Here is a 16,586-nt window from a genome sequence, read left to right as displayed (position 1 = left end):
CCCACTGCCTGTTTTTGCAAATAAAGTTTAATTGGAACACATCCACACCCATGGATTGACCTGCCATCTACGGCTGCTTTGATGCTACAACGGCAGAGTTGAGTAGTTGTGACAGAGATTGTATGGCCTGCAAAGCCTAAAATATTTACTATCGGGCCCTTTACAGAAACAGCTTGCTGACCATTCCCTCAGAATAATACCCGACACACAGATAACATTGATCAGTATCATTTTCAAAGACCACCATCCTCATTTTTGCCATATCTTTGCATTGCCTTTACTATTACTTAGTTCATATTTTTACTTTAAACTGACTCTTTTTAAAACTTAAATTCATTTCAGAAGGAAACACTACATCTCCACCAAACTCACAGTTTTGATGTGTATTTTAATAACAGACATTAAAATAAGTTTATGATTATTAAAATGTTTAAATGGTTCAATTCCCTTTGGAAAACACTGTTCCACACTCAACTGTCTCTGAAAAAAAAAACACCTCTACACCTCACCTTTCTGATTCCAAGGGTTCTCTGGGTCTCGGAGGCCTTTTCTTTGCTCTTACATTACCAACCTCATTTTGTGGAAATTTTCTGTTCCTGTTTTTTGTCTCCCTGGACCATAAGCTCCTTGAGGACAGAGACAGTCTTTCATCTCTGAATCCAGTGTCCCCTGGTGCACAGTAATCATTCATGGATGTTTATGAAGCCAAACTACTGGGACTCCTCAGTACACCCCACTTCTCAGTACTCATAAGAATATGACTTATAAGGCTCTTCATCTGAACTTTGGAGAAAGTAAGAGAGGAAACCTAGGTCCCAGGGAGTTTGCAGAAGGAGAAGGAGGGAGGAAGAGATAAAGAGGGGCCCAGGCCTGAGTGAGGCTCAATTCCATTCAACTCGACAAACACCAACTGGCCCTGGATTTCCTCTGCTCCCAGGATGCCAAGAGAGCCTCACCAAGCGGTCCTTCTTGTCTTCTAAGAGACATTTCATGGCAGTGCGGAATTGCTGAGCATCAGTCCCCCTCAGGTCCTCCAGCAGTTTCCAGGGCTGGTACAAACATTGTTCCAGGTGGTTTTCCATGGCCGCCTGGATATGGAACGTTGGGAGAGTCAAGTGAGGACAGGACAGGAGCACATGGTCAGCACCACGGCCAGCAGCCCAGCCAGGCCACCTAATTCCCTGCAGAGACCGCAAGCTGGCAGCCTGCACACGTTTGGTTGAGTTGGCTCCAAAATTTTTTATGAGCTGCTAACATTTAAAATTCAGGGAATGCCTCACAAAAATCCAAATTTCCAACTTCTCTTGGAAACCACAAAGATGTGGCAACACTGGGCACACACCCCCTTCTGTGTAATAATCAACAGGCAGAGGGACAGCCGCTCGCTGTAATCACTCTTCCTGCTCACCACCCGCTACATAGCTGATTTCCCCGCGGCCTGCCTGGTCCCTGCAGGTGACTGAGGTTTCAAGTCCAGGGCAGCTGGCCTCTACCCGGAAAGTTTACTACTTCCAGATGCGCACTGCTCAAACCCTCTCCCATGCTCCAAGCCCCCAGCACAGGAGCAAAATTCAGGCAGCATGAACTCCCCATGGCACCCCCTCCAGGGTGAGAAGCAGAGGTCAACAGCCTCTCCTGAAAGAGATTTCCTCTGCTATCTGGGGAATTCTTTTCTAAATCTTCCTTAAATAGAGGTGCTCTAGAAAGGCAGCATAGTGTGACATCATGGACCAAAGGTGAGCTCTAGCACCAGATAACCTATGTGCAAATCCCCACCTTGCCACTTACTAGTTGTACAGCCTCGGGCAAGTTCCTTAACTAGGATTGTTAGATAAAATACAAGATGCCCAGTTAGATTTGACTTGAAGGTAAACGAATAATTTTTTAGCATAAGTATATCCCAAATATTGCATGGGACATACTTACACTAAAAAATGTATTTGTTGATCATCTGCAAGTCAAATTTAACTGGGAAACCTGTATTTTTATTTGATAAATGGGCAACAGTATCTCTGGGTCTCAGTTTTCTCAGCTGAAAGGTAGGGACAATAGTCAAACTTACTATGTAAGTAAGAATTAATCCTAGGTCATGAGGAGTAAATGATTATGTAAAGTGTTCTCAATAAGTGCCAGCCATTATTCTCTTCCCTGAATGAGTTGAATAATTGTTTACTCAATGTCTCTCCCCTTAGAATGAAAGGCCCACGTGGGTAGTAATGTGACTACCTGTTCTCCTGAGTCTCCAGTGTCTAGAACTGTGCCTGGCAGAGAATAGAGGCTGGATAAGTAGATACTAAATGAATAAATGAATATACAAATAGGAAGAGAGGTAGTATAGCTCCTAATCAGGTTAAATTATACACATTTTATGAGAAACCCTACTGCTAGAGAGAAAGAGGCAGGCATCACTTCTCTTTAGATTGCACAGATGAACAGGGCGAAGAAAGCAGATGCCATGAGGCCACAAGCCACCTCCACCTAGTGGGTGTCCTGGTAAATGGTAACAACCAGGCTTCTGAGTGTCATTCTCACATGAATGTTGGTTGACACTATCATCTTCATTATAAAGTAAAAACCGAAACAACAAAGACGTATGTCAGAATTTCATTCGTCAATGACATGACTTCTTTGACTTCTTTGCTGAATCAAATAATAGTCTTTGAAATCTGAAAGAATGTTGTCTCAATTTTCTGTACTATTCACAGTGTATTGGTAAAGGCAAAACAAAACGCCCTGGGCTACTGATTACGCTAATGAGGCACATGCTGGCCAATTCACCGCAGTCCCCACCATGCCCTATTGTTCCCCAAGGCAAATATCCACTGCCATCCATTTACATGTTTGTGCCACTGTTTTTCTTCCAGTAGAGTTAAAAGGGAAGAAAAATATTTCTTGGACCCATGATTGAGAGACTGATAATTATACCCAAAGGTCCACTCTCTTGTAATTATTTTAGGAACAGAATCCCACAAGTTTTAGCTGGGTACATGGTCTCTCATCTTGCTCCTCTGCAGTACGATGTGACTGTGGACTGTGAGCCAATGAAACGTGAGCAGGAAGAAGTGTGCAACTTGCAGGTCACATCCTTAAAGAGAAGCTGTTCAGCCTTCACTTCCTCTTTCCCACCACACCCTCCCTGGGTTGGAGAATGGATGTGCTATTTCAATCATGTGGGCAACCACTCCCTAGATGATGACAAAGCAACAAGACAGAAGGAACCCAGGCCCCTCGATGGCCTTTTGAAGCAGAGCTGTCTCTCCTCTCTGGACCTTCCACCTAGCCCTGGACTATTATATGAGATAGAAATAAACTAAACTGTTTGAGCTGCTGTAATCTATGGTCTCTTTGTTAGAGTAGCTCAGCCTATACGCTAATACCAGTCCGTGACCTTGGACCACTACCGGTCTGTGGCCTGACAGGAACCAGGCCGCACAGCAGGAGGTGAGTGGTGGGCAAGCACGCAAAGCTTCATCTGTATTTACAGCCGCTCCCCATCACTCGCATTGCCGCCTGAGCTCCACCTCCTGCCAGCATTATGGTGAGTTCTATACTTATTTCATTATATATTACAATGTAATAATAACAGAAATAAAGTGCACGATAAATGTAATGCACTTGAATCATCCCGAAACCATCCCCCCGATCCCAATCCATGGAAAAACTGTCTTCCATGAAACCGGTCCCTGGTGCCAAAAAGGCTGGGGACCGCTGCTCTAATACGCCATGTCTCCATCAAAAGTGGAAAAATGAAGAAGAGACAATGGAGCTTATATCATGTTTCAAAAAACACTGGACAGAACACGTTTCTTTGTGGAAGTGAAGACTAGCTCTCCACTTAGCCCCCTTCTCTGACTTACCTGGCCCCTGAGTTTGCAACCCCTGAGCACTGAGAGGGGAACATAGGGACGGGTCTCAGATACACACCTGCAGGCTGGGGATGGTGAAGGCAACGTTCCGTGAATTCAGATAGGCCAGGACTCTGCGGGACAGGTCTGCCGTCCACACGTGGGAGCTTCAGTCGAAGACAGACGGGAGAAGGTCATGGTGACAGGCCCGCCTAGGATGAGCAGTCCCCCTACTGGCTGAGTGCTCAGGGGACCGAGGTTCAGAAAGGACAATGAACATGGGCCGGGCACTCTGTGCTTAGAGGTAGGAGATGTGTTTCCTTGGCACAGTGAGGGGCAGTTTCCAATTCTAGGAATCAGCCTGCATACCAGTCTCTCAAAGACAATGATCAATTTGGAGCTGTGTGCTATACTCTAAATCCCATAACAATCCACTCAGATTAATAATCCAAACAGACTGACTTGAAAAGGTGTCCTGACTATATTAAGTTTAACAAACAGATGCTTTGTATACCATGAGAGGCTGGAATAACACAGTTAGGACTGTAGGCTCAAAACCTGGGTTTGAATCCTGGCTCTACCACTGAACGGTATGGTCTTAGGCAGTTTGCTGAATTTTCCTGTGCCTCGGTTTCCCTTTCTATGTAATACAGCTAACAACTGTGAGAATTAAACTTGTCCACACATGGAAAGCGCTTAAAACATTGCCCAACACATAGAAAATGCACAACTTCATTCGTAACAGCCAAAAATTGGAAACAACTCAAATATCCAACAACAGGTGAAATGTTAAACAGATGGTATATCCATTCAATGGAATGCCACTCATCCAGACAAAGGGAATGAGTTGGACTTTTGCTTTCAGCTGTGATGGAATAATTGGCAGTAGATAAATCTTCCTGCCTTAAACAATTAGAAGGCCTTTTATAATCACATTTTTTATAGATACATAGATAGATGGATAGATAGATAGATAAAAAATTTTAGCCTGAAAGAATATATCCAAAACTATCAACTGGAGTTACCTTAGGGAAAAGACTGTTTATGGGGATCTTGTACTTTAATATAATTGAGTGCCCCTGTCATGGGGCCCCAAGGCTCCCATTTCTCCTTCATAGTATTTGTTATATTAGAATTACCTGTTAATATTTGTCTTCCCACAAGACTACCTAGTGCCCTGCTCCACATCCCTGGTATCTAACACCAGCCTGTACACAGAATATAAAGTGACAGTGAGAGCAAAGTGACAGTGAGCCTTGGAGCCAGGCTGCGGGATACTCACCCCAGCTCCACCATTTCCCAGCTCTGTGACCTTAAATCACCTCCCTGGGCCTCAGTTTCATTATTCTGTCCACTGGGGTAACAATAGGGCCTACTTGGGTGGGAGGAGGGGGAGGCTTGGGAAGATTACATGTGTTTCTATGCATGAAAGCACTTAGAATAGTACCTGCTACATAGTAAGCAGTCAGTAAACGTTAGCTCTTGTGCTAGAGCAGAGGGGGCCAAAACTGTGTTGAACAAATGTATCTATTCTAAAACACCTGTGCATTGGGTGATATTTTTTGTAATGAGTACATTTTACTTTTTATAGTTAAGAGACTTCCATTAAGAATTTTTATTAAAAATCTATTCCATCCCTTCCCCTCCCCTTTAGGATGAGTTACCTTTGAAACTGTATGAGATCCAGCAATGCTACAATGGAAATAAAATGAAAAGACAACTTAAAAAGGAATCATTCCAGAGAGATCATAGGCACATTCTGTTTGAAATTCTTAGAAGCAACAAGCAGGGACAGCGGGGACATTACCATTCAGGTAGCTTCCGTCTATTATTTCTTCCTAAAAGGCAAAGAGATAACGTCGAGTATAACATCCGAAAGTTGGCAGCTTCAGTACAGAGGATGTTGTTTAAAATAAAATAGATACTCACCGCCATTTTTTGCAACAATGGAGGCAAATCTGCAACAAAGCCATTGAACGTATAAATAGAATTGAACTGGATGACCCTCAAAAATACAAATGTTTATTAAGAAAAGAGCCCCCGAAAAGGTTACTCGTGAAGGAAATTTTTAGTGAATTTTAATTATACTTGTGCCCGTATGTGCCAGTGTGAAAAAACCTTGGTTTGAAAAACCCTTTCAGAATGATCCTGAAAATTCTACACTTACGTGGGTATACACACACACACAGGCACGCACACATCCCAAAACACTTTGCGGCATCATGTACCTAAATTGATCTAACCCCACTCCGTTCCCTAAGATGTGTGGAAACCATGACAGATGATTCCTCCCTCAGGACTTACCCTGCCGGGAATCTGGAACTCCATGACTTGCCACTCCATGGCTCAGAAAAAGGAACAGCAAAAGAGAGTATGTCCTAGGTTCCTGAGACATTCTCCTGTAGTTAATTCAAGCATAGAAAAATTCAGGTTTGATTCAGGTTGTATCTGTAAATATATTTAGGAACATTCAGAAGACAAAAGGGGAAAAAATAGACCCAGAATTCCTTGAGGTGTTTGTTTTTTTTAAATTTTAAATTCCATCCACTTTGCTTCACCTAAACGCTATGCTAGTATAAAACACAATCATCTCTCTCCTCAATCTACAATGGCCTGTTTATATTCTGACATCTACCTCTCATTCCCCTCAATCAAACAAAGAGCAGCGGTTAAAAGCATGGATTCTGTTATATCTGACAAAGGACTTATATCTAGAATATGAAAAGAACTCTAACAATTCAGTAAGCAGAAGATAAACAAGGCAACAGGGAAAAAATATAAACTTAAACTTCATTTTTAAAAAAATACATTTATGGCCAATAAGCACATAAAAGCTTATCAACATCATTAGTTACCAGGAACGTGCAAACTGAACACTTATGAGGTACTGTAACTGAGCCGGACCGTATGGAGCTTTCCCAAAACAGACCCACACTCCCCTCCGCCTGCCTCTTGGCTGTAGAAAGATTTTAGCCTCCTAGGCCTTCCCCAAGTTCCAAAGAATAAATTTAACCAGGGAAGTGAGAAAACGCATAAAAAGGAGAACAGTCAAGCAAGACAAAATAATAATACTTTAGCCATTAAAGTCAAGGACCTTTAGCTCCTCCTCTAGGACTGTGGATAATATGCTGAGCCACGTCCTTTGAGCTGTTTTGCAGATACTGAAACCCCCACCAGGTGGAAAAAGTAAACTTACGCTGCCCACAAGCACGTAGGCCACAGACCAGTTATAACCAGAAGGTTAATGACGTTGACTCCCAGTTACCACCAACCAATCAGAAGAATGTCCATGAGCTGATCACACACCCCCAAACCCCCCTCCTTCACCCTGTCTTGAAAAACCTTTCCCTGAAAGAATTTGGGGATTGGGGGGCCTTTTGAGCACTAGCTCTCTGGACTCCTTGCTTGGTTGCCTTGCAATAAATGCTGCACTTTCCTTCACCAAAACCCAGGGTCAATAGATTGGCTTTACTGCGTGCGGGCAAGCGGACCCCAGTTTGATGTGGTAATAAATTCACTACATACACACTAGAATGGCTAAAAGTTAAAAAGACTAACAACACCAAGTGTTGACGATGATGGGGGCAGCAGCAACTCTTATACGTTGCTGATACAGCCACTCTGGAAAACCGTTTGGCCGTGTCTTATAAAGTTAAGTATACAATACTCTATGATCCAGGAATTCTGCCCCTAGGTATTTACCTAAGAGAAATTAAAACATACGTCCATACAAAGATTTGTAGAGTTCCATTCCAAAAATTGGAAACAACTCAAATGTTCAACAACAGATGAAAAGTTAAACAAATATGGTATATCCATTCAATGGAATACCACTCATCAATAAATAAGGAATGAGTTGGACTTCTGCTTCCAGCTATGACGGAGTAATTGGCAGTAGATAAACTCTCTTGCCTTAAACAATTAGAAAACAAACAAAACATGAAACAAAGGTTTTCAGACATTGGACAACAGGTAGGACAAGACTGAGATCCCTGAGAGAAGGGAAACTGTGAGATAATAGAAAACATATATTGGTTTCTGCCCCCAGTTCCTGGAACAGGGCCCCTAAGTCCCTCAAATTTCCTAAATGATAAGAGCACTAGGAGGATCTCTTGTTCTAATATTTGGTTTTTGACTCATCCCTGACACAGGGCTCCTAAACCCTTGTAAATTCTTAAGTGATAAGAGTACTAGGAGCGGTACGGCCACTCTGAAGAACAGTATGGAGTTTCCTTAAAAAACTAAAAATAGAGCTACTATATGATCCAGCAATCCCACTCCTGGGCATATATCTGGAGAAAACCATAATTTGAAAATATACATGCACCCCAATGTTCCTAGCAGCACTCTTCACAATAGCCAGGACATGGACGCAACCTAAGTGTCCATCAACAGAGAAATGGATAAAGAAGATGTGGTACATACATACAATGGAATATTACTCAGCCATAAAAAAGAATGATATAATGCCATTTGGAGCAACATGGATGGACCTAGAGATTGTCATACTGAGTGAAGTAAGTCAGAGAGAGAAAGACAAATATCATATGATATCGCTTATATGTGGACTCTTAAAAAAAAAGGCTACAAATGAACTTATCTACAAAACAGAAATAGAGGGACTTCCCTGGTGGCACAGTGGTTAAGAATCTGCCTGCCAATGCAGGGGGCACGGGTTCGAGCCCTGGTCCAGGAAGATCCCACATGCCGCAGAGCAACTAAGCCCGTCAGCCACAACTACTGAGCCTGCCCTCTAAAGCCCATGAGCCACAACTACTGAGCCCACGTGCCACAACTACTGAAGCAAGCGCACTAGAGCCCGTGCTCCACAGTGAAAGAAGTCACCGCAATGAAAAGCCCGCGCACCACAACAAAGAGTAGCCCCCGCTTGCCACAACTAGAGAAAGCCCGCACGCAGCAACGAAGACCCAACGCAGCCAAAAATGAATAAAATAAACAAATTTAAAAAAAAAAAAAAAACAGAAATAGCGTTACAGATGTAGAACATAAACTTATGGTTACCAGGGGATAAGGTGAGGGAGGGATAAATTGGAAGACTGGGACTGACGGGTACACACTACTATATATAAAATAGATAACTAATAAGGACCTACTGTATAGCACAGGGAGTTCCACTCAATACTCTGTAATGGCCTACATGGGAAAAGAATCTAAAAAAGAGTGGATATATGTATATGTATAACAGATTCACTTTGCTATACACCTGAAACTAACACAACATTATAAATCAACTATACCCCAATAAAAAATTTTTAAAAAAAGAGCACTAGGAGTATCTCTTGTTCTAATGAGGCAACTCTGGGTGGGTTCTTGGATGGAGACCGGTCACCAGAGAGACCAAGCCATGATTAGAAGCTTGGGATTTTCGGCCCCACCCTCCCATCTTCCAGAGAGGGGAGAGGGCTGAAAATGGAGTTAATAACTAATTATGCCTATGTGAGGAAGCCTCCAATAATAGGGGTTTCAGAGAGCTTCCAGGTTGACGAACACATTCACATCAGGGGGGTGACACACCCCAACTCCTTGGGGACAGATACTCCTGCACCTGAGACCCTCCCAGACCTCATCTTATGTGTCTCCTCATCTGGCTATTCATCTGCATCTTTTATCATATCCTTTAATAAACTGGTAAATGTAAGTAAGTGTTTCCCTGAGTTCTGTGAGCTGCTCTAGCAAATTAATTGAACCTGAGGAGGTGGTCATGGGAACCTCTGATTTGTAGCCAAATCAGACAGAAGTTGTGAGTAACTTGGAGACCTGCTACCTGAGATTGGTGTCTGAAGTGGGATGGGAGAAGTCTTGAGGGACTGAGCCCTTAACCTGTGGGACCTGAGGCTACCTCCAGGTAGACAGTGTCAGAGTTAAGTTGAATTGTAGGACACCCAGCTGGTGTCACAGAATCACTTGGTATAAGGAAAATCCTCCACACGTTTGGTGACCAGGAGGGTCAGAAGTGATGTGTTCTGTGTTGAGTGTCTCGAGTGAGTAGTAAAGGAGACACGCAGGTAAAAGGCTTATAGGAAGAGAACAAAGAAGGAGGGGGAGAACTGGGGTTTTCCTTACTTAGGAGGGAAAGCTGAGCTTTTTCTGTAAGTGCCCCTGCTCGCTGCCTGGGGTCTCTAGACCACAGCACCAGAAGGAGAATCCCAACAGAGCTGAGGAGACAGAGTAGGAGTTTAGGGAAATCAAGGCAACTAGAATCTATAGGGAAGATTACTTGAGGAGGGAGTTGCACAGAGAGAAAGTTCTGGAGATTTGAAGAACGGTCCCTTGAGTCTTTGGCTGAATATTGGTCTGTCTATGCCTATACATGTAAGAAACCACCTGAAGCTGAAGAAAGAGCCACCAGTAATAAGCAGAGCAATCCCTGGAGTTCACACAGGGTGGAGAATAATTCCCAACTACCAGTGGAAAACCTCCAAATACATGGCGCATTAAGGACAGTTCTCAGTGAAGTATTGCCTCAGTAATAGGCTGAATTAGCCCTAAAGTCTGCCCTGGACCTATCCTAACAAAGCTTAAAAGCAAGCCTTGAAAGAATTAAATTGATTCTAAATAACTAGACTGCATCCTAGAACAAAACCCAACAATATTTAAAGGAGTGTCACAAAATTCAGAAATGTAAATCCAAAATGTCCAGCATCCAATTAAAAATTGAATATATGGCTGGTTACCATAGAAAAAAACCCAGTCCACAGAAAGAGATCCAGAAATGACACAGAAGATCAAATTAGGAGACCGGATGACTCTTATAAATATATTCTGTAAGTTCAGGAAGGTAGAGAAAAGTATAAACATGTAAAGGAGAGACATGGAAGATTAAAAAAAAAAACTCAGGAAAAGGAATAAACTGATTTATGCATCAACATGGATGAACCTCAGAAACATTATGCCAAACAAAAGAAGCCAATCACAAAAGAGTACATATTGCATGATTTCATTTATATGAAACTCCATGATAGGCAAAATAATCTACAGTGACAGAAATAAGTTGCCTGGGACTCTGCTGGGTGCAGCGGGAGGAATTTATTGCAAAAGAACACAAGGGAACTTTGGGGGCAACATTTCTATACCTTGATTTTGGTGGTTGTTACACAGGTACATACGTTTATTGAATCTCATCAAACTTTAAATGGATGCATTTTATTGTAATATAAATTATACCTCACAGAAGTTGATTTCAAAAGAGAAAGGAAAAGCATGGACTGTGGAGCAGGACTGCCTGGATTGAATCTCATCTCTGCTACTTAGTAGCTGTGTGATGCTGGACAAGTTACTGAACCTCTCTGTGCTTCCATTTCCTCATCTGTAAGATGCGGTTAATAAATGGTACCTACCTCATAGTGTCATATGAGGATAAAAATGAGTTAATGAAGTAAATCATTTAGGACAATGCTTGGCATGAAGAAAGCTCTACATATGGGTTTATTAAATAAACAAATAAGCCAGACTGATGTTTTCAAAATTCAACTCATGGGAGAGTCTGGAGAAAGAATGTTCCAGAAAAAGGGAATCAGAAGTGCAAAGGCCTTGACATTAGGAATGCAATTTACATGTGCAATAAATCACATGAGGATGAGAGCAGTAGATGAGGTTAGGTCATCATTAGCAACTTGACTTTTACTTGGAGGGAGATGGGAGCCACTGAAGAGATATTAATTAGCACAAGAGTAAGAGCCGTGCTCTGACTTTTAAAAAACTGGCTCCATAACACCAATTGCTGTGTTGAGAATAACCTGCAGGGGGACAACGGCTAAAGCAGAGAGAGCAGTAAGAGATGATAATGATGACTTAGTCACTGATGGCAATGAGGGTGGTGACATGTGGTTGGGGGTATTTTGAAGGTGCAGCCAATAGACTGAATGTGAGGAATAAAAGAAAGAGAAGTCACAGACACCTCCAAGGATTTGGGCCTGAGCATCTAGAGAGGTGGGAAATGGGAAAAACCGTAGGAGTTGCAGGTTTGGGGGCGAGGCCCTGGAGCTCAGATGTGGACAAGCTAAGCTTGAGAAGACTATTAATTGTCCGAGTGGAGAAAGCAAGTAGGAAGTTTGGTGTTTGAGCCTGCAGTTAGCGGAGAGCTCCAGACTGGAGCTATCTATGCAGAGCAGTCAGCATATACTTGAACCCAGGACACTGGATGAGATCACCAAGAAAGTGAGCGTAGGGAGACGTGGGTAAGTTTTAAGGACTGAGACCCAAGCATTCCTTTGTTAAAATGTTAGGTAGACCAGGTGCAATCAGCAAACTCAAGACTGTAGGAAACTCCCCAGAATAAACAACCTAGTTTCTTCAGCAAATATACTGCAAAGAGACAGACAGAAATAGACACAGACACAGACACACACACACACACACACACACACGGAGGAAGGAACTACTAACTTAAAAAACTTAAGAGATATAACAATTACTTGTAGCATACAGACTTTATTTGGATCCTGATTCAAGCAAACTGTAAAAAACAAAGACTGTGGGACAACTGGGGAAATTTGCACCTCGACTGGTTATCTCAAGATTTTAAAGAAATACTGTTGATAACAGAAATGTGGTTATATTTTTAAAGGAGTACTTATCTTTTAAAGGAGGGATGTTGGTTCACAAACTGGCCCCCATACCGGGAGGGTAAGGGGAGACTGAGGCAGATTGGTAGGGGTCAGGTGTAATAAGCAAGGAAACTTACTTACAATGCCTGTCTTTGTTGTTGTCGTTACATATTTTAATGAGGGATTTTTTGTTTTGTTTTGTTAATTTAATTTTTATTTTATATTGTAGAGTTGATTTACAATGTTGTGTTAGTTTCAGGTGTACAGCAAAGTGATTCAGTTATACATACACATATATCCACTCTTTTTCAGATTCTTTTCTCATAAAGGTTATTACAGAATACTGAGTAGAGTTCCCTGTGCTATACAGTAAGCTTGTCTTGAGGGGCCGCAAGATCTCCACCCCCGCCCCCCAGAATCTAGAACGTTTATAGAGGCCTTAATGGAGCTCAGTCATGTATACTGTCCAGACGGTCTCAACAACACACTGCTCTCTCAAGGCTGTGTCCTTGAAAACGCTCCCACTGTGGGAATAGTGGGCCGAATGTACATTCCAAGGATGGGGGAGGGGTGAGGAGGCTCTGATTCCCAAGTCCAGCTCCAGGGTCAACAGGCGGTCACGTCCTCTCGATGACCTCCTACAAGGGGCTAGCAAACTACAACCCAAGGGCCAAATTCAAAGGTACCTGGTTTTGTGTGGACCGTGAGCTAAAAATGGTTTTTATATTTTTAAACAGTTTCGAAAAATCAAAAGAACGGTATTTCTTGACACGTGAAAATTTCATGTTTGAAATTTAAACATTAGTGTCCATAAATACAGTTTTATTGGACTACAGCCATTTCATTCATTTAAGTATCGTCTATAGCTGCTTGCACACTACAATGGCAGAGCTGGGAAGTTGCAACAGAGGCTGCGTGGCCCACAAAGCCGAAAATATTTACTCTCTGTTCCTTTACTGAATAAGTTTGCCAAGCCCACTTTTAGAGCTACACTCTTATATATTTACAGAAGAAATGTGATGTTTGAGATGGCTTCAAAATAATACAGGAGGGAGGAAATAGGGATGGATGAAACAAGTTGACAACTGAAGCTGGGTGATGGGTACATGAGGCCCATTATATTCTTGTGTCTACCTTTGTATGGGTTTGAAATTTTCCACATAAATGGCTTTTTAAAAGAAAAAGCAAAACAAAAAAGACTGTGTTTTTTTTGGGCTTCCCTGGTGGCGCAGTGGTTAAGAATCCGCCTGCCAATACCGGGGACACGGGCTCGAGCCCTGGTCCGGGAAGATCCCACATGCTGCGGAGCAACTAAGCCCGTGCACCATAACTACTGAGCCTGTGCTCTAGAGCCCGCGAGCCACAACTACTGAGCCCAAGTGCTGCAACTACTGAAGCCTGTGTGCCTACAGCCCGTGCTCCGCAACAAGAGAAGCCACCGCAGTGAGAAGCCCGCACACCGCAACGAGGAGTAGCCCCTGCTCACCGCAACTAGAGAAAGCCCGTGCGCAGCAATGAAGACCCAACACAGCCAAAAGTAAATAAATAAATAAATTTTAAAAATTAAAAAAAAGAGAGAGAGACTGTGTTTTTTCATAAAAGAAAGTGCAGAGATAGGGAGGAACTGGGAAAGGGGGTTGAGAGGAGTGGCCAGAGGACTGGTAGGAAAACAGGTGAGGATGGTGCCTGAGTCCCAGGCCCACTTCAGTCACAGGATGCCACCCTCTTGGGAACTTGAAGGGAACACCATAATGCACATCCATGGTTTCTTGAGATTATAGGCGCCCCAGCACCCTCTAATACAGATTCCCCTGCTATTGCCTGGCTTGTTATGCAAATAGATTCTTTATCCCCCAAGGGGACTTCCCAACCAGCTTTGGAAACAAGTATGCTCATTTGACCGCCCAGGGCAAAAACAAACTGAAACTTTTGAAACCTCCAGACACCAAAAGCAGCGCATTCTAACAGGTTTTGAGCGAACCTGATCCCAAAGCACTTTGTAGACACATTCTGCTCCCTCCATCCCACCCGACAGGCTGGTATGTTCAACTCTCATAATAACTATTACTGGTTTGGGGGCTTTGGGGAACCTTTGGCCCTTTTTTCTCCCTTCCCTTTGGTCAGCTGCCCTGGGGCATTGGCCTCATTCAAAATTCTCCAGTTTCCCAGACAATGAGGCTTCTTGTGCTTATTGCTACAGTCTCCCTATTAACTATACAAGGGGTTTACAATTACCGAAACAGATGCCCCACTTTCTGCTGCACATAAAGTCTTCTTCCAACGAAACCCCAGCCCATCGCCAGGATGGGATTTGGTTTTAATTAAAAGCCCTTCAGGTCACTCTCTTTCAGGAACTCGGCCAAGAGGATTAAAAGGACTGAGCTGGGCAACGGCAATTTGGGGGTCGATAGTTTTCTCCACGCACCCGCCCCTCTTCCCACCTAAAGGCCCTCTCCCAGCAGATGGGTGAAAATCAGGCAAGCAAGGACTGCTTTGAAGGAACTCAGAATGAAACCAGCAACAATAACCACAAACCTGAAATGAACATGGTTTCCTAAAAAACTTCATGCCTTTGGATGAGCAGGGAGGATTCAGCTTTAAAACCCAGAAAGGTGCAGGCAATACAGGATGAGCTGGTCACCCAAGGGATAAGAGACATTTCATCTTCCATGAAACTTGCAAAGATGCTGGGAGGTTCCCCCAATGCTGGGGCATCCCATCCCAGACACAAACCAACAATTCAAAATTACATGAAGTTTTACTGTCTGCAAAGCAGCTCCATTTAAGGTCTGTATCATGGATACATACATACGGACCTACAGATACTAACTTGGAGATTTTCTCCCAAAAACAAAAATCAAAAAAAACCACAAGACTATTTTCATTACTATGAATGCAAAGTGGACTAACTTGTCTGGTTTGTAGAATACCAGGCTATTTGAACTGGATTTGGATTTTATCTCAAACCATGGTGTTAGAACTGCCCGGCTCACAAGGGTTGTAGAACTCAAGGGAATAGGAGCTCTCTGGACTGGAGGCATCAGGCCTAAGTGCCGGTCCCAGCTCTGTCCCTGATAGCGAGACTAGGGACAGTCATTCCCCTTCCTCTCTTTCAGTCTCAGGAGAGCAAAATGGAAGGCTTGGGATTCTGTGATAAAAGAAGAGACAGGAGGATGCTGGTCTCACTGGGCATCTTCCATCTGCCGGACCAATTCATTTACTCAATCCACCAGCCCTGAAGGTTTACTTCACTTGGTCTCGCAGATGAGTTCCGTGGACATGCAGAGGTCACAGAGCAAGCAAATGGCAGGATGCCCTAGTAATCATAATTGTAGCAACCGCTGAATGAGACAGAACAAAGCACGTGCCCCTCTATGCACATTGCCTCTCTTAGTCCTTGCAGAATCTTTGAGGCAAATATTACTGTTATTTCTATTTCACAGATGAGGAAACGGGTTCTAAAAGGTCCAGTGACCTGCCCGAGGTCACACAGCTAGTAGGTGGCAGGGCCAGGTCCCAAACCCAGAGCTAAATGATTCCAAACACATACAAGCTGTGCTCTCCAGCCTCTGCTCAGTAACCCTGAACCTAAAACTCCAGGTGGCAGGTGCCACCTCAGGGATAGAAGCCCCCGTTTTCATTTAAACCACCCATTACTAGCTGTGTGCTCTTCAACAAATTCCTTGACCTCTCTGAGCTTGCATTTCCTCCTCTGTCCCATGGGGATGGCAATAGTACCTCCCTCCGAAAGACTGTTAAAAACATTTTTAAAGTTCATCAATTTTTGCAATGCAGAGTGGTACTATGCTCTACCTGAATACTCTCATTTCTTGCTCGCAACAGCCATGAGATAAAATATGTGAACGATGCAAAGAACTTTCCTTGTATGTAAAATATGTAAAAACAACTGAGCCCAGCGTGGGACATATAAACACTCGATGAATAGTAGCTATTATTATTACTGATGCTATTGTTGTTGCTCCTGGTATTATCATGACAAACTCGTTGCCGTCACTGCTCTTCTTTTTTTCTTCTTCTTCTTATTACTATTATTAAGCGGCTTCGGATCCCTTTCTTGGAAATTTCCTCCCCACCCCCTCCCATGACGCCCTCGCCCCCGCGAGCCCTTAAAGCCGCTGAATCCGCCATTTGTCCCCCTTTGTCTGTCACCCGC

General features: G+C 43.2%; 1 protein-coding gene across 1 annotated transcript in view; it reads right to left on the bottom strand.

Annotated features, from left to right (window-relative positions):
• OTOA (otoancorin) overlaps positions 1–16,586 on the bottom strand; it is a 232,770-nt gene that overhangs the window by 209,257 nt on the left and 6,927 nt on the right. Inside the window, exons 2-7 of the mRNA XM_082362406.1 lie at positions 6,150–6,244; positions 5,775–5,803; positions 5,653–5,683; positions 5,510–5,537; positions 3,925–4,012; positions 957–1,088 (exon numbers count right to left, since the gene is read on the bottom strand). Of these exons, the coding sequence (XP_082218532.1) occupies positions 957–1,088; positions 3,925–4,012; positions 5,510–5,537; positions 5,653–5,683; positions 5,775–5,803; positions 6,150–6,240 (399 nt within the window). The 5' untranslated portion in view covers positions 6,241–6,244. The remainder of the gene's footprint in view (positions 1–956; positions 1,089–3,924; positions 4,013–5,509; positions 5,538–5,652; positions 5,684–5,774; positions 5,804–6,149; positions 6,245–16,586) is intronic.

This window comes from Balaenoptera borealis, assembly GCF_965194805.1.
Source record: "Balaenoptera borealis genome assembly, chromosome: 16".
Taxonomy (NCBI): Eukaryota; Metazoa; Chordata; class Mammalia; order Artiodactyla; family Balaenopteridae; genus Balaenoptera; species Balaenoptera borealis.
This window is presented reverse-complemented; position numbering and strand designations above follow the sequence as displayed.